This window comes from Cucurbita pepo, chromosome 5 (assembly GCF_057944985.1).
Source record: "Cucurbita pepo subsp. pepo isolate OVF chromosome 5, ASM5794498v1, whole genome shotgun sequence".
Taxonomy (NCBI): domain Eukaryota; kingdom Viridiplantae; phylum Streptophyta; class Magnoliopsida; order Cucurbitales; family Cucurbitaceae; genus Cucurbita; species Cucurbita pepo.
In genome coordinates, this window is record NC_141802.1 from 909,273 (window position 1) to 934,043 (window position 24,771).

Genomic DNA, 24,771 nt, shown 5'->3' on the forward strand with positions numbered 1-24,771 from the left:
TTGACATTCGGGTGTTTGTCAAAGTTGGCGGGGGAATATTATAGTTAAGGCAGATAGATTGAGTATTATAATTAATTAGTTGAATATTAAAGCCAAGTAATTCGTTAGTAAAGAACTGTCGGGTCTGTTAGGTCAAAAACTAAGAGTGTTTGCGTTTAGGACAAGTAATTGTAATTGTAATTGTGACACCTTCTTCTTCTTATTCTTTCCACAACCCTCTTTTTTAATTATTTGCTTTCGGTTTGGATAATATCTCAGAAGTCAAATACTTAGATGATATGAAGCGTTGTTCGAAAGTTAGTACAACAATCCTTACTTTCAAGTTAGCTTGTGATCTACGATGATCCTTATCTTCTAGTTCAGAGAAGAAAAAAAATGCTCGGGCTTTCGAATTTCAAATATATTGTTATATTGAGACATTTTGAGAATATAATGTTTGGAGTGCCCATATGAAAGCAACTAAGAAACTTTGTTTCTATGATTACCCATATAGATGGAAGCTTCTCTTGTCGTCAGTTTGTCCGGCTTTTCTTGTATATATTTTCTTTAATTTTCCTACAACAAATTCATTTTTTAAATCTATAATTAAAATATATAAAATAATATCCAATTAAATTGTGAATTTTGTTGGGTAGTGTAAATCTAGAAACTTCTCTCTTCCCTAAAACTCTCCAAAGGGTTTTATTCCTTACTCTCTCTTAATTTTAAAAACTTGAAGTGAAAGCCCAAAAAGAGCCCAAAAAGAGAGCCCAAAGTGAGATTGAGGAGAGGTTGTTGCAATTTTTGGAACAAAATAAATATAATAAAAAGAACTTTTCAGTTATTCTTATTATTGGGACATCGAATACACTTCCCGAGAGTCTAATTTACGCTTTTTACGGAACGGAAAAAAAAAAAAAAAGAAAAAAAGAAAAAAAAAAGAAGGTAAAAGTGATTTAAATATAAATATAAAATAAGATATTGAGAGCACCCGGATGCTAATCTTTGTTCCCTCTTCAAATGCCCATTCAGGAATCGCATGCCATTCTTTCTTGCCTCTTCCTCTCCTATTTTGCCAAAACTGTCGGTCTCCCAATCCATTTGATCAATTAAAACGCCGCTACCATAGCCGCCGGCCATACCTCCGCCGCCTCTTGTTCTTCATCATCTTCAATTTGCCACAAGAAATAGGCGTAATAACCAATCACCAAACTACACACACAAACTGAATCATTCAGAACCAGAGCCATTGAATTCGGACAATTTACGGCTACATTGCTAGATTCAGAGATCGGAAGTTACCAGTCGTTAGGGGAGGCACGCACGGCGCGGTCGAAGTAATATTCAGCTCTTTGCTTGTCTTTGTGAGACTCCCACACCAGTTTTCCATACAAAGCCAACAACTCTCCGTCGCTTGGATTCGCCAATATTGCTCTGCTGTAGCATTCCTCTGATCTCACATGATCTTTCTCCACCTTTACACCATGGATCAAATCAAATCAAACAAAGTAAAACGTAAGAGCCGATTTCATTCGATTTCAGATTGAAAGAGACTTTCAAATTGACAATTCGAATGTTCAATTACCTCATGTAAGAATTTTCCGTAGTTTCTCAGTAACAGAGCGTCGTTAGGGTTCAACTTCAGCAACTCTTCGTAGTACGCTCCGATCTTATTACGGTCATTACTTCCGTCATAAAACGTATCTGTAAAAAATTCAGCGCCATCGCTGCAGCCGATTCCGGAATCCAAACATCCAGAGTCGTCCTCCATCGAATCACTGTCAAATTCATCCTGGTTCAAAAACTCCTCTGGTATTTCAGAATGAGAGGATCGAGTCCGAGATCGAGATCCGACTCCTCCAAATTGATCATACGGATTCGAAACCTCATGCAGCGATCGAGAGATGTCGCTCTCCGATGACGCCCTTCGTATACCACTCGAATTCCTTCCTCTAGGATTATTCATCTCAAAATGCAGAGAGATCTTTGGAGACGAAACGGAACTCTTGTGGCCGGTGAAAACTCCATGCAACGGTCTGTAATTGGAGAAGGATGACGAAGCGGTGCCGGACGGCCAGATGACGGGAATGGAGACGGTTCTAAGGAGAGCCGATTTCATAGCTGCAAGTTTGCGAGGATGTGAAATGGAACAGTTTTTTTCTATTCTAATGAATCGCGAATACATTTATATAGGGGATTATTCATGGTTGGATTTGAAGTTGAGAGCGTAAGAGATTGTGACACGTGTATGAACGTGCACGTGAATTGCTAACGAACAGGGAACTCCGGGGAGCCGGTTCCTTATTTTATTTTTCTTTGAAAAACAATTTTTACAAAATGTGCTTCATTTTCTTTTACGAAAATGAAACTCTTTTCCACGTGTCATGAGACGTTTAAATCTTTTGGTCCTTTGCATTGCTTTTAGAATTGTTTATATATAAAAATATTGTATAGAAATAAATAAATGGCCCCCAAGATATTAGTATTTTCAAAAGGGCCCCTGAGACTATATGGGCCTGTAGTTACCGGTCTTTCTTCAGTAGTTTGCGCCCGAACCCGAAGTAGTTCCCGCCTCTCCAAGTCGCTGATCGCACGACGCTCTCTCTGTCGCAGTTCTCATCTTCTTTCTCCGCAGTCGCCAACTCAACGATTTTCCTCAGAGTAATTCAATTCTTTCTCTGTTATTTTCGTTAATATGATGCCCAATTGATTAATCGATCTTGATTGTATAATTTTGTTGAAATCATCAAGATCTACAGAGATTAACTTTGTAATTTCCCTTCAGAATTCAGAAACAAGCCCTGAGATTTGTCTGTCTGTTATTATTTCCTGCATTTTCTTAATTGGTATCCCAATCGGCAACACCATTGACTGTTTAGCAACGCCGATCGGTTATTTAGATTTGCATTTTAGTCAGCCAATTTTTGGTATTTCAATTTCGGAGACTCTCCTGAGTGATTTGATTCTGCGCGCTATATGCTCTTTTCGTATACATAGGATAATGCGGTTAATGTGGGTCGTAATCACCACAATTTGTTACTGGTTACTTAGATTTATGCTATTGATTTTCAACTTTCATGTTATGGTTCTCTTTAAAGAGTTTTATGTTCTGATGATTTTATCTGATGGAACGCGAAGTTCTTAATTAGTTTGATGACTCTGGTGAAGTCTGGAGTAGATCCGTTCTGGTTATAACACCTTGAGTACTCCACAAACATGAATGCTGTTTTTTTAGTAAAATTATAATGTGAAGCGAGTTTAGTGCTGGATTGATTGGATTTTAGTGTAGTTTCTTTGAAATATATCTTCATTTCTTAGATTTGGGATTCTTCTTTTTGCTGCTGAAAAAGTGATTGCTTATTGCAATCTGCATCATGATGAAGTCTGAAGTTGTTGTTCTTTCTATGCAGCATCATAGATCTTTCAGTGGAATGAAAAAACTAGAGATTGTTTCTGCAGATATGATATGGTTGATTGAGTTTCCTTGAGTTAAAACTCATTCCATATGTTTGTGAATTTTAGTTTATGGGTTTGGTGTTGAGAGATCGATTGGAAATCTGCTAGTTTTTACATGAGTTTTTCTTTTTTTTCTTTTCTGTTGATAGTTTCATCGTCAAAGGTCAATTTGAATACAAATTTGATCTGGGCTTTATCTCAAGATGATATTCTTTGTGTTTATATATATATTTGCATGAAGAATTGTTGTTAATGTGAAAACTAAATGTGTTACAGATGTTTGACGATCGAGATCTAGGCTTCTTTGCAAATTTTCTGGGGATCTTTATATTTGTATTGGTAATAGCATTTCACTATGTGATGGCTGATCCAAAGTATGAGGGCAACTAAACCATCTCCTCCAATTTTCTTCTCCATGGAATGTATTGGTCGAGGTGAAGACATTTTTGCAGATATATTAGCAGTTTTATAATAATAACTCTAAGTTAGCACTTTGTCTTTCAAAACAATGCAAAGATATTATTAGTTCTAAGCTTTTCATTGCTTAGTTGGTTCTAAGCTTTTTATCCCTTACCCATCATTTTTATTGAAATGTAATATTTACTTAATATCACTTCTTTTTTTCTTTTTCTTTTTAAACACAATTCTAATTCCCTGCACTTAAATTTGAATGTATTCTTCAATTTTCTATCAAGTTAATAGGTAGTTGACATGGCATAATGAAGATTATGAATAAATTGCTAAACTTTCATGCAGTTTTACTGTCTTCGCTCCTCATATTAGATTTTTTCTATAAAAAAAAAACATTTTAATTATTCTATTGATACCAGAAAAAACTGCACGCTGGATTGGTGCTTGTCCCACATGCGTTAATGCTCATGTCAAAGAAGTACACTTATAGTCGAGAGTGGAGATTGAATTATTTTGAATAACGTTTTTGTAATCTATTTACGCGAGAGTTGACCCACAATTTCCTTTCTCTTTTGATAAGGGTAGGAGAAACCCAGATCTGGGCTCATCGACTCATGGATTCGACCCAAGCTGAGGCAAGCTTTCGAGTCTCTTGACCTAGTAGCTTCTTTATTTGGGCCCAACCTTGCCAAGACTTTTGTATGGACCTGAGTTCGTTCTGGGATTATTTTTCTTTTGAAATCACAAATATTAGGGATTATTAACTTGGCCAGGCAGAAAATTTGAGTGACATTTGAAAAGGAAAGAAAAAAACACAGATTAGAAGTTAGTTTCATTTACAAAATTATCTATTGAAACCCCTCTGAAATTTATTCCTTTCGGAATCTCCTCGGGCTGTCGTTTCCTGATATTTGTCTTTCAAGTTATCTCAGCATTTTTATCGCGCGGTCCAAATCTAACCTCTTCTTCTACTCTATCTATATTTCCTTCGACCTTTGAACCCCACGAGCCTTGTTTTCCGCTCGCTTGTTCTTATTTTTCCCTTTTGTAATATTCATGATGCTCTTAGATCTGTCCGATCTTCCTACTAACTTTCTCTTCCACTTCTCTTCGATCTGTTTTTTACTTTCTATTCTCATTTCTCCACAAACTTCTTCCATTCTGTAATGAGTCGTTTTTGAGCTCTTCGACTTTCACGAGCTGATGTTCTGTCGAGTTTAAAGAAACCCATTTCCTAGAAGCTGGAAAAACTGTAGCTTTTGTTTGATTCAGTGCCCATGTTTTTTCAATTAGGGTTTTCTGCGTGGCACTTTGATGATTTTGTAGCTCTCTGGAGGTAAGAATTTCTGGGTTTTTTTCGTGGTGAGTGAAATTGTTTGGAATGGATTATAATGGGGGAAACGTAGTCCATGTGATTCCCGGGACGAGCAGCGAGAATTGGCCTGGCGAAGTTTGGGCCACCGAAGACGAATACAGAGCTTGGAACAATGGCGTTGATGGGTGTGTCGATACGCCCTCGAATTCGAGTTATGATCAAAGGCAATCCCAAAGCCGGTCCGGCAGCGAACCCCCAAATAAGAAATCGAGAAGCTCCCAGGATGTTACGTCCTCGAATCGATCAAAAGCGATAGGTAAAATGTTCTTCAAGACCAAACTCTGCTGCAAATTCCGCGCTGGAACCTGCCCTTACATCACCAATTGCAATTTCGCTCATAGCATTGAGGAGCTTAGGCGGCCACCACCGAATTGGCAGGTATTAGGTTTGGTTCTTAGTTAATATTTAATCTTTGTTATGTTCTCTGTTTAATTGTTAGCTTGATAGCTGAAATTTCTTGTTGGGTAGTGTAGTTCGTAGTTCGTTCCTTAGCTTAGAGTTCAGCCATTTAATTACTGCTATACATTGGTATTTATGCTTCCTTTTGTACACAGAATTGGATGAATTGAGTATCATGAGTTCCTCATTGCATTGAGTATTGTTAGCAGGAAATTGTGGCCGCCCATGAGGAAGAAAAGGCGGTATTTTTAGAGCCAAGGGAGGAATTTCAGATACCTTCACTTGGGACATCAAATTTTGGTTCCGAGTCGCAGAGGTCATATAAAGGACGACATTGCAAGAAGTTTTACACCGAGGAGGGGTGTCCATATGGGGATGGTTGTACATTTCTTCACGACGAGCAGTCGAAGAATCGAGAGAGTGTGGCAATAAGCCTGGGTCCTGGTGGCTACAGTGGTGGCGGATCAGGAAATGGATCAAACACTAAGCCTTCGAATTGGAAAACAAGGATATGTAACAAGTGGGAGTTGACGGGATATTGTCCATTTGGAAACAAATGTCATTTTGCTCATGGTGCTGCTGGTATGTTTTCTCATTCCTTTGTTAATGAAATTGCTGTATATGGGCCTGCACTATAAATAAAGATTATGTCTCTTTCTTCTCTCAATGATTGTTTGTATAGTTTCCATTATCTGTTCAATCGCTTAATCTGTCAGCACTCTAAGAACCCCTGGGTTAAGCGTTTTAATAGAAAGTTCTCTTACCATGCCCCATAGGATACATCTGCTCAATCTCGCTTGACTTTTGTTTTAACTTTAAAGAACAATGGTTTCATTATGAGATCCCACATCGGTTGGAGAGGGGAATGAAGCATTAAGGGTATAGAAACCTCTCTCTAGTAGACGTGTTTTAAAACTTTAAGAGAGAGCCCAAAAAGAACAATATCTACTAGCAATAGGCTTAGGTTGTTACAAATGGTATTAGAGTCAAGACACCGGGCGGTGTGCCAGCGAGACGCTGGGCCTCATGGGGGTGGATTTTAAGATCCCACATCGGAGAACGAAACATTCCTTTCTTTATAAGGGTGTGGAAACCAGCATGCTTAGAATTTAAGTCTATTCCATTTACTCTCCATTGCGATTTGGCATGCATTATTCTGTTTTTTGTTTCCACTTTCAAGACTCCAAAATCAATTGATTGCAAAGATATCTAACTAAGCTTCAATTCTTTTTTTATGATTTTTCATGCTTTGTTTCTCCGAGTAATCGTCATTTATCTAAACTTTGATATAGTCATATAGGTCGAGTCAGTTAATCGAGTAGATTGAAAAACATAAGCATGTAGTAGTGTCTAGAGTTCTTTAGTTTTAGTGGTTTTAGACTTAATACTTCGAATTAACCACAGAATTGCACCGTTATGGTGGTGGGCTTATGGAGACAGAAACTAGAGACTCTTCATCTGCTCCTCCTGACCAGAAGCAGGGAGTATTACCGAAAGCTCCTGGCGATACGGTGGTTGCTTCTGTTCCTTCAGTTCCTCATTCAGACGTTTATCATGTCGTGATTCCATCTCAGAGGTCAACCATTGTAATTCAAAGGTCAGGGCAGAGAACTCATCAGAAATGGAAGGGGCCCGATAAAATCAGTAGGATATATGGTGACTGGATCGACGACAACGAATAATATTATCCAAGCAATCACCGAACGTGAATAACGAGAACTTTAAGTTCCATGGTTAACAAACATCATAATGGACTTTGTCTCTCATAAGTTGGCAGATGAAGATTCTGTTTGTTCAGGTCGAGTTTTGGTCGGTTCTTTACTTATTCTCATTTCCAACCCGCTGCAGTTCCGATCATCAAAATTTGAGGCATATGGTCTTTATCTGTTAGTAGTGTCTTTATTTCTGTTGTTACTATATGTAATCCTTCTCATTCAAAGAAAAGGGAAGATGTATGATTGTCACCACCTTCCCGGATCATCATTGAGTGATTCTTCTGTTTTCTGGGAAAGTCTTTAACCTTATTGTAATGGGAATATGAGTTAGTTCTTCACATGAGGCAGGCAGCAATTTTTATACACCGACATTGTGATCATTGAGGATCCCCTAGCGTTGTATTGGTCGTTGGACCGTTACGTTGTTCCCTTTTTGTATAATGAGTCGTAGGTAGCAACATTCTTGTAATAGTGTTATCGTTCGTAGTTTGTATCTTCATCCCATCATTTGTTGTTCCTTTAGATTGTTATTTATGTTTTGAAACTTGTTATTCTATGTTTCTGCATTAAGATATGAGTTATTGGTTTGAAACCCAACTCTAAATTACATGTGGTTTGATGCATAAGGACTTGCAGAGAAGAGGTTTGATTCCCCACAGAAATAGAACAAAACCCACAAAAGAAGGATTGAGAAGGGAGAGTGTTGGCCAAACAAAGCCAACCAATACCTTAAACCACACAAACAAGAACCAGTAATAACAAGGCGAATCAACCAACCAAAGTGAGTTTCCTTCTTAAATCCCATTCCTTTTCTTGTTCTACTTCCGGACATTCCTCTCCTTCAGGTCCTTTTCCGGCCAATGTCCACCGATTTGACTCGCATTCCTTTCCCCTCACAAGATCACGCCAGTCCTCCTGTCACCATTGTCCTCACACTCATCCTCGTTGCCTTCCTCTTCGTCGGCTTCTTCTCCATCTACTGCTGCCGCTGCGTTGTGGACTCCTTCATCCATTCCCGCAACGTCCGCCGCTCCACCTCCGGCAACCTTCTCCACCCTTCCACCGATTCCCCTGCCGCCCCTACTGGCCTCGACCCACTTCTCATCAACTCCTTTCCCACTTTCCCATATTCCAAAATCAAGGAATTTCGCAGTGACAATGTGGGATTAGAATGCGCCATTTGCCTTCTCGAATTCAACGACGAGAGCTTCCTTCGCCTTCTCACTGTTTGCTACCATGTTTTCCATCAGGAGTGCATTGATCTCTGGCTCGAATCCCACAAGACCTGCCCTGTTTGCAGGAGAAATCTCGACTCCGATTTACGGAGGAATTCTGCTGATAAGACCTCTGATCCACCACGAACTTCCCACCGTGAGTCAATTGAAGATGCTATTAGTATTGATATTGATGAGGACGCCGACGCCGATGCCCATGCCGATTCCGATGCCGATGACAATGAGGGGTCTTGTTCGAACAAGGGAAAACAGAGGATTGAAACAGAGGAGGTGGAGAAGGAAGAGAGTAGGAAGAAATTCTCGAGATCGCATTCGACAGGGCATTCGATTGTGAAGGCGAAAAGAGAAGGAGAAAGCCGGCATAAGTTGATATTACCGGAGCACGTGAAGGTTAAGATCCTAAGAGGGAATAATTGGACGGGGAGTTGCGTGACATTTGAGGAGTTGGCGAGGAACCCTAGCAATGGCGGTGGGTTTTCAGGGCTCTGTGAAAGGGGTGATCGGAATAACTTGCAGAAGCCGGCATGTTCAGTTTGATTAGTTGAGTTTTGATCCCTTTCTACTTCTCCTAGATTGTTGTTTTTATGTTTAGGTTCTCTACTTCTTTGTTCTTTAGATTTCTTTTTCCTTTGTGAAAAGTTTTTATTTGGTTTTCTTGAGAGAGAGAGAGAGAAAAAAAAGAAAAAAAAAAAAAACAACAGAATACTCGTTGAGAATTACATACAGGGCTGCTGGTTTACTTGCCCGTAATGAAAATGGCTTTATCCAATACAAAGTAATGTAAAAAGTGTAAACAATTGCAGTAGTTCCTCCAAATTATGAATCACTGTCATACTTTTTTAACCGTCACACCTTAGATAAGCCCATAAACCATAACCAAGCCCAATTCTGTAGCAATGTTAGGCCCATAAATTAAGCCCGATCCGGTAGCAATGATAGGCCCAGAAACCAAGCCCAATCCGGTAGCAATGATAGGCCCAGAAACCAAGCCCAATCCGGTAGCAATGATAGGACCATAAACCAAGCCCAATCCGGTAGCAATGTTAGGCCCAGAAACCAAGCCCAATCCTGTAGCAATGATAGGCCCAGAAACCAAGCCCAATCCGGTAGCAACGATAGGCCCAGAAACCAAGCCCAATCCGGTAGCAATGATAGGACCATAAACCAAGCCCAATCCGGTAGCAATGTTAGGCCCAGAAACCAAGCCCAATTCTGTAGCAATGATAGGCCCAGAAACCAAGCCCAATCCGGTAGCAACGATAGGCCCAGAAACCAAGCCCAATCCGGTAGCAATGATAGGACCAGAAACCAAGCCCAATCCGGTAGCAATGTTAGGCCCAGAAACCAAGCCCAACCGGTAGCAATATAGGCCCATAAACCAAGCCCAACCGGTAGCAATGATAGGCCCAGAAACCAAGCACAATCCGGTAGCAATGGTAGGCCCAGAAACCAAGCCCAATCCGGTAGCAATGATAGGCCCATAAACCAAGCACAATCCGGTAGCAATGGTAGGCCCAGAAACCAAGCCCAATCCGGTAGCAATGATAGGCCCATAAACCAAGCACAATCCGGTAGCAATGGTAGGCCCAGAAACCAAGCCCAATCCGGTAGCAATGATAGGCCCATAAACCAAGCCCAATCCGGTAGCAATGATAGGCCCGTAAATCAAGCCCAATCCGGTATCAATGATAGGCCCAGAAACCAAGCCCAATCCGGTAGCAATGATAGGCCCAGAAACCAAGCACAATCCGGTAGCAATGGTAGGCCCAGAAACGAAGCCCAATACGGTAGCAATGATAGGACCATAAACCAAGCCCAATCCGGTAGCAATGTTAGGCCCATAAACCAAGCCCAACCGGTACAATGATAGGCCCATAAACCAAGCCCAACCGGTAGCAATGATAGGCCCAGAAACCAAGCACAATTCGGTAGCAATGATAGGCCCGTAAATCAAGCCCAATCCGGTAGCAATGATAGGTCCGTAAATCAAGCCCAATCCGATATCAATGATAGGCCCATAAACCAAGCCCAATCCGGTAGCAAGCCAACCATTAGCCCAAATTTTTGGGACTTATATATTGAGGAACAAAGAAGGAAAAAAAAAAGAAAAAAGAAAAAGGAATGCAAATTTTAGGAAGGAAAGTTGATGTGGGTCCCATTTCCCATAACATGAAAAAAATTGTCAACCTCTTATTTCAATTATTATTTTTATTTCTCACTATATTACAAAACTTCCTCTCATTCTTCCATGTCTTTTCTCATTTATTTTTGTTTCCTTATCTTTTTTTCTTACACAAAAACAGACAAAATTATACATCCATACCATAATAAAATAACTACCCTCCTATTTTCTTTTTTCAATAAAAAAAACTATTTAATTAGTAAAAATTCTTGATTATAATGACATGTTAATATTTATAATTATTAGTTTTAATAAATTATATAATTTTAAATTTATGGAGGAAAATTAATTTTTTCGGTAAAAAATCGGAAATATATATTGAAAAGGAAAAAAAATAATAATAAAAAATGGAATTAAAATAGGATGGGGTGAGATTGACTTTGTGAAAAGCAGGTGGTCACATGGATTAGGGTACAGAGGTCTGACACATTGGACCACACTTTCAACTTCTCCTTCAAAAATCTTAACTTTATTTTTAATCCACTTTCTCTCTCTACCCTAATATACTCTCTCTCTCTCTCTCCTCCCTTTTTTATTCTCATTCTCTCTGCTACTCATCATTTAATGATTTTGTATCTATCATCGTTTCTTCCAACTATATATTATAGTTTTTAAACCATTGCAAATGTTAATTTCATCCCATTTATGTTAATTTCAATCTTGAAATCTATAAATATTTTTGAAACATTTTTTCACAATGAATATGATTTATATAAGGTGGTAAAGAATCGCTCGTCGATACGATTAAACTGGCTTTGAACATAACATTAAAAATCGAAACATTTGATATTAAGGTTTGAAAAATGAAGTTTAAGATAATGTCTGAAACACAGCTTAGGTCAGTTGTCCCTATGCATGTTTGTGTTTGGATTGTTTGGTCCCCCTCACCCTTCCATCTCTTTCTCTCCTCTGTATAATCTGCTCCAATTTTTGGCACTTTCTATGATGGTATCTATATAAAAACTATGCTAAATTATAAATTTCGTCCCTATACTTTAAAATAATTCAAATTTAACCCATGAAATGTTATAATTAGCGATCTAATTCTGTGCCTTCTCACGTGAAACTCTATATATCTCTTTCCTTTTAAAACCATTTTGAAAATTTTAGCCTTCTCTCAATTTCATTATATCTACACACCCTAACCAAACAACAACCTTGGAGCTTCAAAAACATGAGTATTGATGCTCTTTCCTCCAATGACTTGTTCAACTTAATCATCTACGACGCTATCTCTCCGACGCCGAACACTTCCCACGGCGTCTGCGACTCGTCGGAGACTACTTTTTTCTCCGACGAAAAGGGTTTGAAGCATCAAGATCACCACCAACATGGCACGTTGGAACACCGGCCGAAACCCAATTTGGCGAGAAAACGCCACCCGAACGAGGCGGAAAGCAGCAACTGGGGAGCGGTCGGGTTGCAGCAAGGGAAGAAGAAAAGAAAGAGAAAACCAAAAGCTTGTAAGAACAAAGAAGAAGCTGAAACACAAAGAATGACACACATTGCTGTTGAAAGGAACCGGCGTAAGCTGATGAGTGAGCATCTCTCAGTGTTGCGTTCCCTCATGCCTGAATCCTATGTTCAAAGGGTTTGTTCTCTTAATTTAATAACTTCTCCTCAATTAATGCATGAGATTCAAATTAATGTTCATAATTATGTCTTTAAGTTCATAACCATTCTAATTTTTTTTAATAATGTTGGTAAAGCTTTGTGAAAATAGAAAAAAGAAAAAAAGCTACTACTTTTGTTCATATTTACCCTATTAATCTCAATTATGCCAATTGGTGGTTCAATTATTTCATTTTATGTGAAAGGTTCAATTTTTCCTCCCTTTTTGAATAGACCCATTTACAATTAGAGCTAGAAATTGAGGTCTTCTCCTAAAATCATGATAGTTGATAATAATGTGTGTTGGTTGTATGAAGGGTGACCAAGCATCCATAGTAGGAGGAGCAGTGGAGTTCGTGAAGGAATTGGAGCATGTTCTATCAACTCTTGAAGCCAAGAAGCTGCAAATTTTGCACCAAGAAATAGAAGAAAAGCAAGAGAATTATAAGAATGAAGATTCAGTGAGAAGGAAGTTGTTTTCAGATAGTAACAGCTCTCAGTACTCAGCCAAATCCAAGGCTTCTTCAGCTGACATTGAAGTCACTTTGATTGAAACTCATGCGAATCTTAGAATCCTTTCAATAAGAACACATAGACAGCTGTTGAAGCTCATTGCTGGCTTGCAGGCTCTTCGTCTCACTATTCTTCATCTTAATGTCACGGACTTTCATCCATTGGTTCTTTACTCTATTAGCCTTAAGGTATATATATATATATATGTCAGTTTTGATGAAATGGGCAATGAAATTTAATGATGATATGCATGAAACTGTGGAAATGCAGGTGGAAGAAGGGTGCCAATTGAGATCAGTGGATGACATAGCAGCGGCAGCACATGAAATGGTTAGAATAATTGAGGAAGAAGGGGTTTTGTGTTAAATGTAAACAGTTAAGCTGTGAGATTTGAATGGGAATCATCCATTAAAATGCCAAGTTCTGTGTGTGTGTGTGTGTGTGTGTGTGTGTGTGTGTGTGTGTGTGTGTGTGTGTGTGTGTGTGTGTGTGTGTGTGTGTGCATGTGGGTTGGTTTGGTGTGATTTGTAAATTAATATATTGTTTTGTAGCTATCAAGGGTTTGTCTTGTTTGCTTTAGTTTCCTTTTCTTTGGAGACCACACAAAAGGGAGAGAGGGACAGATGAGAAGAAAAAGTTGTCAAAGGGATTGGCTTGGATTCACCTCTCTTCCTTTGCTTCTTCCTCCTCAACTTTTCATCACCATCCAAGTTAGTTACAGGATTCTTTTTTTGGAGGGAGGGTTGTGTTCATCTTCTTCGTCCTCACCCACACAATGCCAAATATTGAGTTGAGAATCAGAGATTCCACGTCGGTTGGAGAGTAGAACGAGTGTCAACGAAGATGTTGGGTCCCGAAAGGAGGTGGAGTGTGAGATTCCACGTCGGTTGGAGAAGAGAACGAAACATTCTTTACCCATCAAAAGAGAAAGCTGAAATAGGACAATATCTGCTCATTGTGAACTTGGGGTGTCACAGATTTATTCGAAGTTAAGGTAAAATATAGACGTAGATTATTAAAGTGACAATGCATGACCTACGATAGTCCTTCCTAATTCACTATCGATGATTGGGATGGTTTAGAGCGTACAAAGTCATGTGCTATGGGTTACGCCGTCTAGTCATTAGGTTATGAAATAATGCATTAGGTTGGTGGGTAAGACAATGACATATTACAATGGGTCACTTCTAATATCTTATATAACCATCTATCTATCAATAGCTCTAGCATAATCTCTTATGGTATTGCGTTTTTTTTCAAAACTTTTGAGTTATGTTTAGATTGAGACTTCAACCCTAGTAACCCAACCTATCGAGTCGCTACACCGAGTGAGCGAGCTACAAACTATGTTAGATAACAACTAGCAGAGTAGCCCAAGGGGATTGATATTTTAAAATCTCAAAGAGATTACGGATGTTGTTTTCAAGGTGATGATGAGAGTCATGAGAGCAGTCTTATCTTTCTCTGTGATAATGGAAGCACAGTGAAACAATTATTGGAAAAAGAAGTGACATTCATACTTTTTAGCATTGAACAGAGAAAAAGGTGGAGCAGCTAAAAGGGTTTATTTAAATTGTGCCATTCGATGCATAATTTTGTTCTTATTATTCCACAGTTTCATCTCATCATCATCCTTTCTGCTATATGTTTTGTTTCTTTATACACATCAGTCTGTATCTCATTAATTCCACTGTCTTCTTCTTAGATATTACTGCTTCTCTCTCGTCACCTTGCAAAACCAGCAGCTCAAAACGGCCGAAGTCAAAATTTGCTCACAGGATCTCATAGTGTCTTTATACAAGAAGCAATGATGAAAGAAAGACACAATTGTGACAATTGAATGACAAAGCAAAAACCATGGATGATCCTCACAAAAACCCATAACTAACCATTAAGGGAAAGGATTGAAAGCAGCTAAACGAAGCCTATGGTGTATGTTCACGGTTTTCTCTCTGTTGTTAATGTCAGACAGGGGCAAGTCCTCTGTGTTCTCTTCCATGTTTCGTGAGAGAAAATCTTCCACTTGAGAATGATCTCTTCATTGAGACAGGACTCATCACACAATGTAAGATTCTTTTTCTATGATTTGACTTGCTGTCTTCTCCCATTGAATGTTTGGATGATCCAACATCACCTGAGCTTCCTGCTTCATCAATGCCTCCAAACTCATCTGCGATAATGATATGGTTTTGGCTGCAATGATCCATTGAAATGGACCTTCTAATTTGCTGCAATCTTCCATCTCTAAGCTCAATGACAGTATCTCTTTTCACCAAATTTCCAAGGTCGCTGAAAGCGCGAACTGAGTTCTTAGCATTGTCATTGCCAAAACTTCTTCCAGGTTCCTGTGAAACAGCCTCATGGTTATTTGCCTGAGAGGTCTCTGGAATGGCCTCATTAGTTGTGGGGTTTCCAGTGGTTGCAGGCAGTTGAAGTGGAGAAGAAGCAGTGACAGAGACGATGTTTGCACGACACAACGGGCAATTGGCGTGTGATTTGAGCCAAGTATCAATACATTGAAGATGAAAAGCGTGGCTGCATTTAGGCAACAACCTAAGGCTCTCATCTTCTTGAAACTCACTGAGGCAAACAGAGCAATCAGAGCCTTCAACCAACCCATCTCCTCTCTTGTACTTGCAAACCGTAATGCACTTGATCAGTGCTTCATCCAAGCCAGTAGTGGCGACATGCCACGGCTCGTGGAGTGTTGAGTTGTGAGTATCTTCAAACTCCTGATTTGGGTCATGATCTTGAGTCCTAGACAAGCGGCTCGTGTTGCCATAATACTTTGAAATGATGGTGTAATAGGTTATAAGAAGAAAAGCACTAGCCAGAATTCCAATAATTGCAATCACAAGAGGTGAAAAATTTGGGCCTGAATCATCATCTGGAAACTCTAAGGGAGGTGGAGGTGAAAACATGATGTAACACCACTGAGGACAATATACACTACAGAACCCTTGAGAGCAATCTTTGTTGCTCATATATGGTATCCAAGTTTTTGGGGTGCCATAAGATCCCATCACTGTTCTAAGAGAATTTAAGGAAAAACTAACACAATCAATGCCCCAAATGTCCGTTTCTTCAAGAAATGAACGGGTGAGATTTCCAAAGAAATGGGCGATTTAATTAAACAATTCACACAACACAAGGATCACACGCTTCCCTGGAAGCTCCAAATTGTTGGGTGCGGCATTTTATCAAACAGTTGTCAGATAGAAACAAAGCAAAAACTAAAAACATAACATTACCTGAAGATCGTACCCCAATTGAGCAGCTCACAAACACTGATGGAAACAAAAACACAGAACACAAAATTGGGCACTTAATGTAAATGAAGAATGGATGGATGATAATGCAAATGGGTTGTAGTCTTAAGGATCCCTCCTTTTCTTTTTGTTGTTGTACTTCATCATCTTTTTCTTTTTCTGCGGCTTGCTTTTGGGAAAAACAGCTTGTTGACTAAGGCGATGATGCTGGTGGGGGAATTTATTAAAGTAATAAATGCTTTCTGGTATGGCTGAAGCTTAGTTTCATGGAGGAATTTTCATGGGACTCCTTCCAATTTCCAAGCATTCATTCATAAATACCCACCAAACAAAAAGCACTCAAATTTGTTCATCTTCATCTTCCGCTAACTTAATGCTCCATCGTTTCGGCCGCCAATCTTGGTAAAACAGTTTCCTTTCTTTCAGTCTGAATCCAAAAGGCCCAAAGATTGTGACACACCATATCATCGCTCTACCACCATCCCAAACGAAGCATATGACTTAGTTGGAATATAGTGGGCTTGGTCTTGGGCCTGGGCTAGGTTTATGTGGGCTTGAGCCTGGTTTGAATATAGTTTGGGGTAGCCATGAGATTGTCTCTCTGGTTCAAATAACAAAAGACAAGACCTGTTCTTCCTTACTCCCACAAAACAACAGCCTCCCAGAAATGGCACTCACCAAAACAGTAATCGGAGCTATAAATTTCATAGCCATGCTCCTCTCCGTCCCCATCATCGGCGCCGGAATATGGCTGGCCACCCAACAAGACAATGCCTGCGTCCAAATCCTCCAATGGCCTATCATCTTTTTCGGCGTCATTGTCCTTATTGTTGCCGTCGCCGGCTTCATCGGAGCCTTCTGGCGCATCAGCTGGCTGCTGATTGTTTACCTCATCGCCATGCTGGTCCTCATTGTGCTTCTGGCTTGCTTGGTGGGTTTTATTTACATGGTCACCATTAGAGGGTCTGGGCATCTGGAGCCCAACCGGGCTTACTTGGAGTATCATCTGGATGACTTTTCTGGGTTTTTGAGGCACAGAGTTGAAAGCTCGTTTAAATGGGATTTGATTCGGAGCTGCTTGAGTTCTTCTAGTACATGTGGGCAGTTGAATCAGAGCTTTCGTATGGCTCAAGATTTCTTTAACGCTCCTATTTCTCCTCTCCAGGTATCTGTTTCATGATATACTAATTATGTAAGAAAAGTTTTGATTAATTTTTTTGTTTGTTTTTGTTTTTTTAAGTCAGGATGCTGCAAGCCGCCGACGCTGTGTGGGTACACATTTGTGAACCCAACATACTGGATAATGCCGATAAACAATGCAGCCGACATGGACTGCTTGAAGTGGAACAACGACCAGACCCAGCTGTGTTACGGGTGCGACTCTTGCAAGGCAGGGTTGCTGGAGAGCTTGAAGAATCAATGGAGGAAGGCTGATATTGTGCTGCTCTTGGCGCTGGTTGCTCTCATTTCTGTGTATTTGATTGCTTGTTGTGCGTTTAAGAATGCGAAAACAGAGAAGCTGTTTGACAAATACAAGCAGGGCCGTGAAAGCCAAGGCTATGTCTGAATTATTACTATTATTGTTATTAGGGTTTGTGTTGGTCTACGATGTTTGTTTGATCCAAACAAGGATATTTTAATTAATGAATATATTAAAAGAAGTGGAGTTTTGGGGCCTTGTGTATTTATTGATTGGGGTTGAAATTTGGGGAAAAGAAGGACATGATTTCAGGAAGGGGCACCGAAAGCTGATGCTTACTTTTGAAAAATGGTGACAATATTATTGAGAAGCGCACGCACCCCGAGGTGAAACATGTTGTTTCTAGTGACGAGCGATCATGCAGCCACCAGCGTAGACACCGACCTATTTCTCCTCCTCCATGCGATCTCTGTTTAGCTATGGGACCAGCGGCGATGATTGTATTCTTCAATGGTAGCGAAGGACGCAGGCACTCACTGCTCGATGGCACACCGACAAGTGACAACTTGAGTTGCAGGGGCGCAATTGGTGCGATGAGTCCGCATTTTTCTAGCATCTCTCTCTCTCTCATTTTCCCAACAGCAAACCCCAATTCGTGCGACGCCCAGCAACGATGAGGTCAGGGAGCAGCAGTTTTGGTTGTGTAGCGTCCTAGTTCTGGCATGGTTCCACGTCTGGCGTTATGAACTATTCTTTGATAATTAATAACAATTTTAATACTTATTAGTCCAATCTTGAATAATATATACTGCTAAACAAGAACAACATAAGAAATAAGCTAAATAATCTATGATGAATAAAATTGAAGGATTATGGCTATAGTAATAACATTATTAATGTGAAGACAGGTGACTCAGTTCAAACCCACCCACCGCTAACCTTACGATTTTTAAAACCCATACACCAAGGAAAGGTTTCAACGTCCTTGCTAATAGATATTGTTGACACGTATCTTTGTAAGTCTCACAATTGTTAAAACGTGTCTGTTAGGGATAGGTTTTCACACCCTTATAAGAAATGTTTCGCTCTCCTCTCCAACCGGTATTGGATCTCACAATTCACCACCCTTCAAGGCCAGCGTCCTCGCTGGCACACTGTCCGGTATTCCGCTCTGATACCATTTGTAACAACTCAAGTCTACTGCTATAAGATATTGTCTGCTTATCCCACATTGATTAGAGGGAGACGAAACATTCCTTATAAGGGTGTGAAAACGTCTCTCTAGTAGACACGTTTTAAAACCACGAGGCTAATGGCGATACGTAACAGGTTAAAGCATGCAATATATGCTAGTGGCGGGTTTGGGTTAAGAAGGGTACTAGAGCCATATATCGAGTGATATGACAGCAATGATGTTAGACCCCTACTCCCTAACAAATGCGTGGAAGCCTTACTTACAAGGATGTATAGTGAAGTTGTATAGTGAAGTCTCGTACCGGTTGGAGAGGGGAATAAAACATTCCCTCAAAGGATGTCAAAACCTCTCCATCTTTAGCAAACATATTTTAAAAACCGTAAAGCTAACGGCGATACAAAACGGACCTTGACGAACAGCATGTACTAGCCGTAGACTTTAGTTGTTACAAAGAGACAAAATACCACAAAATCTTGTTGGTGGCTAGACATTAATGGTAATCATGAGTGCCTAATTAAGCCCCGGATGTTGAAGACTCGGTATGAGAAGCGAACCCATAGTTTTATAAAATAAAGATGGGCCAATCCTTGATGTTAAATAAGTTGAGTTGTAGAAGAAGCCCAAAAATGGGGTAAGAGTGTGTGAAAATGAAATGAAAGAGAAAGGAATGGGGAGAATACACTCGAGTCATAAACGACACTTTCCACCTTATCTTCATGTTCTAGTAAACATCAGACCAACAGTAGGGTACAATACATTACGTGTTGTAAGCTTAATAAACTCTCCTTTTCTTTCTTTTTCTTTATTATTATTTAAACACTTTCATTCTCTCAAGTACATCAAATATCCCAATTCTTTTTTGTTTTTTTGTGCGAGGAGGAGCAGGTAAATGTTGGTGACCAGATACATGACCGACCAATCAAAATGGGCCATATAACGAGTTGGGATTGTCACTAATTTGAAAGGGAAAGCCTGGGCGTGGGGGCCAATATGGTGTATGAATCATGGAAACTGGTGCGCCTGTGTTTTGTTTAATATCAAACTCAACCATAAACTCATGACATCATCCCTTACCACACCATGCCTTTCAATTTGGAACGTTAGTGGCCGCTATGCATGCAAGGAGGTTTCCCCAAACCCTCCTTTCCTCCGCCTTTTATTTTTTTTTATTTTTAATTTCTTTTATTTCAATTCCCATTTTCTTTCCTTTCCTAAATTTCCACCCAATATGTAAAGAGAATCTCCACGGTGGTGGAAGCCCCACATCACGCCTATAGGCCTACGCGCATCATGCACCCACTCATCTTCCACATATGTTTCTCACACGTGTAACTCACATCCTGACACTTCCTCCAAAATTCCTACACACTTCCACGACACGTGCCCTCTTTCTCTCCACTTAACTCCCCCTCTTCTCATCACAACATCTACCACGTGTCCACCTTCATACGTGTCCACTCCTCCTCCCTAATCTCATTCTCTCTCTCTTGATTACCACTAATTAAACACCATTAAACTTAATCTTCACCTTAATCTTCACCTTAAAACATCAAAAATCACAACACGTGGGAACTCACGTGTAAAGCAACTGAATCCCCACGTAAAAGTCGTGATCCGCGCACGCATTATGAGGACCCCCAATTTTTCAGTCAAAATCAATCTTTTAAATTGGAACGCCACATGGTAAAAAAAAATATATATATTAATTATAAAACATTAAATATTACCGAACCGAATTATGGAGCTGTCGCAGGCTTAACACACACACCGTTCTTACTGCTTCCACTTCATCGGGACTCCGATGAGGATAACATCCAACGGTTGTTAAATCCACACGTGGGCTCCGGTACACGCATGATTAGAATGGGAAACCCTTTCGGCTAAGGAACCGCCTTTTGTTTAAAATAAAATAAAATAAAAAACACCTTTCAATTTTGTGGGCGGCTGACTCACTTTTTACACTCCCGGGAAATCCAGTCGCTTACCTTTTTCGCCAACCACTTATATAACGGCACGTGGACGTCAGGACAAAACACCCCCCCACAACCGCCCGCCACCGGCTGCTGTGAAAATGAAAATAACCCTTGCACTGTTCCTACGAAACGGAAAATAACTGAATTCTTTTTACCATCTGAATTAAATTTAATTTGGGAGAAAATATAATAAAATATGGATATATATATATATATATAAAGTCTATTTATTAATTTTATTTCATTCCTTGTATAAACATCATTCCTAAGTTACAACCCACGGAGGAAGGTAAAATAATAAAATAAAAACATTAAAATTTATAAATAAAAAAAAAAAAACAATATTCACATCTATAGTAAACCCAAAACTCAAGTATAACTAAACTTCTAATCAGCACCGTCCTTCCTATTTTCATAATTATCTTCTACTTCTATAGAACACAACTCACAATCTTTTTCCCCTTTTGCAATCAAGTCCCTCACCTTTTACTTATTTCCACGGCCTCTCCTCCGACCACGACGAACAGCAACAGATTCAGCGAGCCCAATCGAAAACTACATTATATGAGTAGAGCATTATCTCGGTGTTCAAATTAGGGAAGTACAGGATGCAGTGATGTTCTTTTAAATAAAAAAGGGTTCGATGATGATTTTATTTTTTTCAATATTCGATCATGAGTCCACTCATTGGAGCTCTATGTGGAATCCCTTTTCGTCGTTTCGCCGTTCTGTAACTGACCAAAGTTCGGGGTGGCGTTGACGGCGTGAAGCTCTGCACCACTTTGTTCTTGTTTTTGTTCATCGCTCTTCCTTGGCTGCTACTGCTGTAATACGAATCCTCTGAATCCGACCCCCCCATCACTTGCGGTTTCTTCTCGAAATTCTTCGATGTTCCCACAATCTAAAACAGCACAGAAAATCCCCACAATTCAATTTATTGAAGAACTCATGAATGGCATTGATGAGAAATTTTAGGTGGAGTTACCTTGCAGCCAAGAGAGCAGAATCGGAAAGAATCGAGGAGGCTGCGTTCGCAGACTTCACAGGTGTTGGTGACGCCTTTGCCGGGCCTAGGCTGAGGGCGTTCATTCAAGAATACGACTCTGGCGCTGTTAATAATGTAGGTTTGGACGCCGGTAATGTCGAGGACTTTCTGAATCTCCGATACCCTTATGACATCGTGGTACGAGGACCTTCTAATCTGTGGCAAATAGAATCAGAATGGAAAAAACAGAGCAACCCTGTCAGTGATTTCGATTGGTTAGTAATGGGTTTGTGCCAGAATTTGATTTAGAAATAGTGCATTTGATGAAACCCGTGATGAAAGGGAAAATCCCCCACGAGTTTTTTCCTTGAAATGAAAAATTACCAAAAATGAAAGGGAAATAAATCGAACCTGAATAGCGCGATGGTCTTTGTGATAAGCGAGACAGAGAGAACATAGTGCGCCATTCATGCAATCCAAACAATACATATTACATTCACTCTTGTGGGAATCGGCATGGAACTTGCATTGAACAAAGAATCTTTCTCGAAGCAGAGGTTTCAGCCATGGCGGCCATCTATTATCTTCATCCTCAGGTCCTCCAGCGCCCTGTTCCACAAAACAAACAAACAAACAAACAAACAAACAAACAAACCCCAAAATCAGAATCCACCATTGAAACACAAACAAACCCAGATTGGGGAAAACACTAGAAAACAGAATGCCCATAACTCAAAACACAAAGAATTAAAAAAACCCAGAGAAATTCTACCATGATTCTTCTGCTCTTAGGCTTGATTTCTCGAACAGTAGCTTCCTGATTCTCGATAGCCAGCTTGAAAATGAGGAAGTAGCAGAGTGTAATGTGTAGAAAGAAGAAGAGATTGGGGCGGCGAGAGAGGGAGAAAAGGGTAAACGGGCTCTCAATTGGAAAGGAGAGGAGTTTTTAAGAGGGAGAGAGAGAGAGAGAGAGAAGTCGTTCTTATCTGCAAAAAGTCTAAAGCGAGGCAAAAAGGTCCGAAGCTGAAGCAAAAGGAAAAGATGCGTTGGGTGCAAGGAACTCTTCTCCTTCTTTCCTTTATAAATTGGGTTTCATTTTCGTGTTTGCTTCGGTCTTATCGCATATTCTTATTTTATTTTATTTTTATTTCCCCATTTAACACAATATTTTCAACCACGCATTACTTTATTTTGCATCATTAATTATATTCTCACACTCTCTTTCCTGCTGCTTCCGCCCTTAACTCCCCGGAACCCTTCAAAACCATAATCGGAATATATTTTCATTTTCTTATTCTTATTCTATACTAATTAACATGTTCATCAGTTTAAGTATCTTTAATTCTTATTTTATTCACCAAACCATCTGTATTTTACCTTTTATTTCTATCAATTTCATAAATCCCCAATTGGGATCCTTGCATTAATAACTAATTCAATGGGACGCATGAGTAGAGCTTTAATTTATTTATTTGGTATCTTTGGTGTTCTTTGGTGTTCTTTGGATGTGGTGAAGATTGGGACAAATTTGAATTGGCATATGGCTAATGGCAAATGGCAAATGCTAAATGGCAGGTGAAAGAATTGGGGAATCACAAATTAAAGAAAGATTTAGAGAATTAATTAAGAAAATGAATGGTTTGATTTTAAAAATCTTCCATCCTCTCAACTTCATATTACCAATCAATTTAATGTTCAAATTTCTTTCTCGTGAGAATTGCCATTGGGGTTAGGGTGATTTAGACATTAAACCAAATCCATTGGATTAATAAGTTTACTTAATAGTTCCTAATTAACATCCACCGCACTATTTTTAGAACAAAAACTAAATTCAGTGTATTTAGTTATCAACCAACATTTATGACTACAAAAATTATTTTTTGCTTTCGTTTTCTAATTAATTCATTAATGATAAATATTTCTTAACATTAACTAAAAATATTCAAAAGCCAACTATGAGTCTAGTCGAGTCGAGTCAAGCTCTTGTGGTTGATAGCGATCATGTACGCACCACAACCAAAAAAATAAAAATAAAAATAATTAAAACCCTATGAAAAGCATTCTTGTTTTCACATCTAACCTTTACCATATTTGAAGGATGGAGTTTAGCTTTTTAAATAATAGAAAATTATTTTTATTTTTTGCTTAATAATTTCAAATTTCTTAAAACGTTTATTTTAATTTAAAATATAAATTACTACTATTTTCTTGGGGGGAAAAAAAGTGGTTGGTTGTGATGAGTCAATGCGAGGACTAGTCTTCCAGCTTAGATTACATTATACGACAGAACACTTTGACTTAGTTATTGGAAAGGAATTTTATTGTTTTAAGAATTTATAATAATTAAAAAGAAAAACAAAAAATAATGTTTGGAGACTTGTTAAAATTGTAGTCAACGGTGAGGTTTTTAAGAAGACGCGGTGGCACACCAGGCATGAGTAATGGCGCTTGTGCGTACTTGTTTCACACGTGTGGGCCTCCCTTTATTAGTTTTTTGGGCCCATTTGTGGGCCTTATCCTCGGAGACCACGTCTTGTGGGTCCCACCACCGATTGGCCCATAGTGGTATTTTATGTAAATAACTCCAACTCTTGGCCGTGTTTTGGTACAAAAACTCTCGAGGCTCGAGGTGATGAGGTTTGCCTGACGTGGAGTTTCCAAAATTTAATCATTAAAACCTTAATTATTGCTATTGTTTTTGTTCCTGGTGTGTTCTACGGTTTGCTTTGGCCTTTCCAACCAAAATAATTTATTTATTCATAAAAAAATTATAAATTTACTTCATATTTTTTAAAAATTTGATATATATATATATATATTTAAATAATCCATAGCAAGTTAATTTTTGTCTTTGGGACGGTTAAAAATGTAGTTTTCCAATAATAATGGAATGCTATGAAAAAAAGGTCTTTAGGAACTAATTTCCAAAATCAAGCATTATTATTATTATTATTATTTGTAAAAAAAAAAAAAAAAAAAAAAAAAAGAATTTATTTATTTTTATAAAGGAATAATGCTTTGAGTAAATAGGTGGTGGATATATAATGCTGAAA

General features: G+C 39.1%; 7 protein-coding genes and 1 pseudogene across 10 annotated transcripts; 5 read left to right on the top strand and 3 right to left on the bottom strand.

The window, feature by feature from the left end:
* Positions 1-800: 800 nt before the first annotated feature.
* LOC111794359 (uncharacterized) lies at positions 801-2,153 on the bottom strand. The gene is made up of 3 exons (XM_023676320.2): positions 1,565-2,153; positions 1,282-1,454; positions 801-1,191 (listed from the first exon to the last, which is right to left on the bottom strand). Exons 1-3 carry the CDS (start codon positions 2,096-2,098, stop codon positions 1,089-1,091), a joined length of 810 nt encoding a protein of 269 aa, XP_023532088.2. The 5' UTR covers positions 2,099-2,153; the 3' UTR covers positions 801-1,088.
* A 1,558-nt stretch (positions 2,154-3,711) lies between these two features.
* LOC111795640 (dolichyl-diphosphooligosaccharide--protein glycosyltransferase subunit 4A) lies at positions 3,712-4,566 on the top strand. 2 transcript variants are annotated; one of them, XM_023678181.2, is made up of 2 exons: positions 3,712-3,869; positions 4,432-4,566. In XM_023678181.2, the coding sequence occupies exon 1, from the start codon at positions 3,712-3,714 to the stop codon at positions 3,823-3,825; it is 114 nt and encodes a 37-aa protein (XP_023533949.1). In that variant the 3' UTR covers positions 3,826-3,869; positions 4,432-4,566. The 2 variants fall into 2 exon arrangements, with proteins under 2 accessions (XP_023533949.1, XP_023533948.1); XM_023678180.2 differs by having other exon boundaries at positions 4,427-4,564.
* Positions 4,567-4,792: 226 nt separating this feature from the next.
* LOC111795638 (zinc finger CCCH domain-containing protein 12) lies at positions 4,793-7,889 on the top strand. 3 transcript variants are annotated; one of them, XM_023678178.2, is made up of 3 exons: positions 4,793-5,599; positions 5,827-6,202; positions 7,061-7,889. In XM_023678178.2, the coding sequence occupies exons 1-3, from the start codon at positions 5,228-5,230 to the stop codon at positions 7,300-7,302; spliced, it is 990 nt and encodes a 329-aa protein (XP_023533946.1). In that variant the 5' UTR covers positions 4,793-5,227; the 3' UTR covers positions 7,303-7,889. The 3 variants fall into 3 exon arrangements, with proteins under 3 accessions (XP_023533946.1, XP_023533944.1, XP_023533945.1); XM_023678176.2 differs by having other exon boundaries at positions 4,804-5,599; positions 7,025-7,889; XM_023678177.2 differs by having other exon boundaries at positions 4,808-5,599; positions 5,830-6,202; positions 7,025-7,889.
* Positions 7,890-7,962: 73 nt separating this feature from the next.
* LOC111795639 (RING-H2 finger protein ATL29 pseudogene) lies at positions 7,963-9,273 on the top strand (annotated as a pseudogene).
* A 2,563-nt stretch (positions 9,274-11,836) lies between these two features.
* On the top strand, positions 11,837-13,430 carry LOC111795467 (transcription factor bHLH94). Its single transcript, XM_023677911.2, has 3 exons — positions 11,837-12,343; positions 12,681-13,064; positions 13,147-13,430. The coding sequence occupies exons 1-3, from the start codon at positions 11,927-11,929 to the stop codon at positions 13,240-13,242; spliced, it is 897 nt and encodes a 298-aa protein (XP_023533679.1). The 5' UTR covers positions 11,837-11,926; the 3' UTR covers positions 13,243-13,430.
* Positions 13,431-14,643: 1,213 nt separating this feature from the next.
* LOC111795465 (E3 ubiquitin-protein ligase Os04g0590900-like) lies at positions 14,644-16,275 on the bottom strand. The gene has a single exon (XM_023677909.2). The coding sequence runs from the start codon at positions 15,897-15,899 to the stop codon at positions 14,841-14,843; it is 1,059 nt and encodes a 352-aa protein (XP_023533677.2). The 5' UTR covers positions 15,900-16,275; the 3' UTR covers positions 14,644-14,840.
* Positions 16,276-16,810: 535 nt separating this feature from the next.
* Positions 16,811-17,829, top strand: LOC111795466 (protein TORNADO 2). The gene is made up of 2 exons (XM_023677910.2): positions 16,811-17,310; positions 17,386-17,829. The coding sequence occupies exons 1-2, from the start codon at positions 16,813-16,815 to the stop codon at positions 17,710-17,712; spliced, it is 825 nt and encodes a 274-aa protein (XP_023533678.2). The 5' UTR covers positions 16,811-16,812; the 3' UTR covers positions 17,713-17,829.
* Positions 17,830-20,920: 3,091 nt separating this feature from the next.
* On the bottom strand, positions 20,921-22,719 carry LOC111794550 (protein RGF1 INDUCIBLE TRANSCRIPTION FACTOR 1). Its single transcript, XM_023676583.2, has 4 exons — positions 22,491-22,719; positions 22,130-22,327; positions 21,719-21,934; positions 20,921-21,634 (listed from the first exon to the last, which is right to left on the bottom strand). The coding sequence occupies exons 1-4, from the start codon at positions 22,491-22,493 to the stop codon at positions 21,395-21,397; spliced, it is 657 nt and encodes a 218-aa protein (XP_023532351.2). The 5' UTR covers positions 22,494-22,719; the 3' UTR covers positions 20,921-21,394.
* Positions 22,720-24,771: the final 2,052 nt, after the last annotated feature.

Bases quoted from the DNA above. Each gene is read 5' to 3' on its own strand.
- LOC111794359 (XM_023676320.2), bottom strand. From the start codon at position 2,098: ATGAAATCGGCTCTCCTTAGAACCGTCTCCATTCCCGTCATCTGGCCG. The intron at 1,455-1,564 runs GTAATTGAACAT...CATGGTGTAAAG, and splicing joins ACGGAAAATTCTTACATGAG to GTGGAGAAAGATCATGTGAG. The intron at 1,192-1,281 runs GTAACTTCCGAT...TTGTGTGTGTAG, and splicing joins CGTGCCTCCCCTAACGACTG to TTTGGTGATTGGTTATTACG.
- LOC111795640 (XM_023678181.2), top strand. From the start codon at position 3,712: ATGTTTGACGATCGAGATCTAGGCTTCTTTGCAAATTTTCTGGGGATC.
- LOC111795638 (XM_023678176.2), top strand. From the start codon at position 5,228: ATGGATTATAATGGGGGAAACGTAGTCCATGTGATTCCCGGGACGAGC. The intron at 5,600-5,826 runs GTATTAGGTTTG...GAGTATTGTTAG, and splicing joins GGCCACCACCGAATTGGCAG to CAGGAAATTGTGGCCGCCCA. The intron at 6,203-7,024 runs GTATGTTTTCTC...AATTAACCACAG, and splicing joins TTTTGCTCATGGTGCTGCTG to AATTGCACCGTTATGGTGGT.
- LOC111795467 (XM_023677911.2), top strand. From the start codon at position 11,927: ATGAGTATTGATGCTCTTTCCTCCAATGACTTGTTCAACTTAATCATC. The intron at 12,344-12,680 runs GTTTGTTCTCTT...GGTTGTATGAAG, and splicing joins CTGAATCCTATGTTCAAAGG to GGTGACCAAGCATCCATAGT. The intron at 13,065-13,146 runs GTATATATATAT...GTGGAAATGCAG, and splicing joins TTTACTCTATTAGCCTTAAG to GTGGAAGAAGGGTGCCAATT.
- LOC111795465 (XM_023677909.2), bottom strand. From the start codon at position 15,899: ATGGGATCTTATGGCACCCCAAAAACTTGGATACCATATATGAGCAAC.
- LOC111795466 (XM_023677910.2), top strand. From the start codon at position 16,813: ATGGCACTCACCAAAACAGTAATCGGAGCTATAAATTTCATAGCCATG. The intron at 17,311-17,385 runs GTATCTGTTTCA...TGTTTTTTTAAG, and splicing joins CTCCTATTTCTCCTCTCCAG to TCAGGATGCTGCAAGCCGCC.
- LOC111794550 (XM_023676583.2), bottom strand. The intron at 21,935-22,129 runs GTTCGATTTATT...TATTTGCCACAG, and splicing joins AAGACCATCGCGCTATTCAG to ATTAGAAGGTCCTCGTACCA. The intron at 21,635-21,718 runs GTAACTCCACCT...GTGCTGTTTTAG, and splicing joins TCTGCTCTCTTGGCTGCAAG to ATTGTGGGAACATCGAAGAA.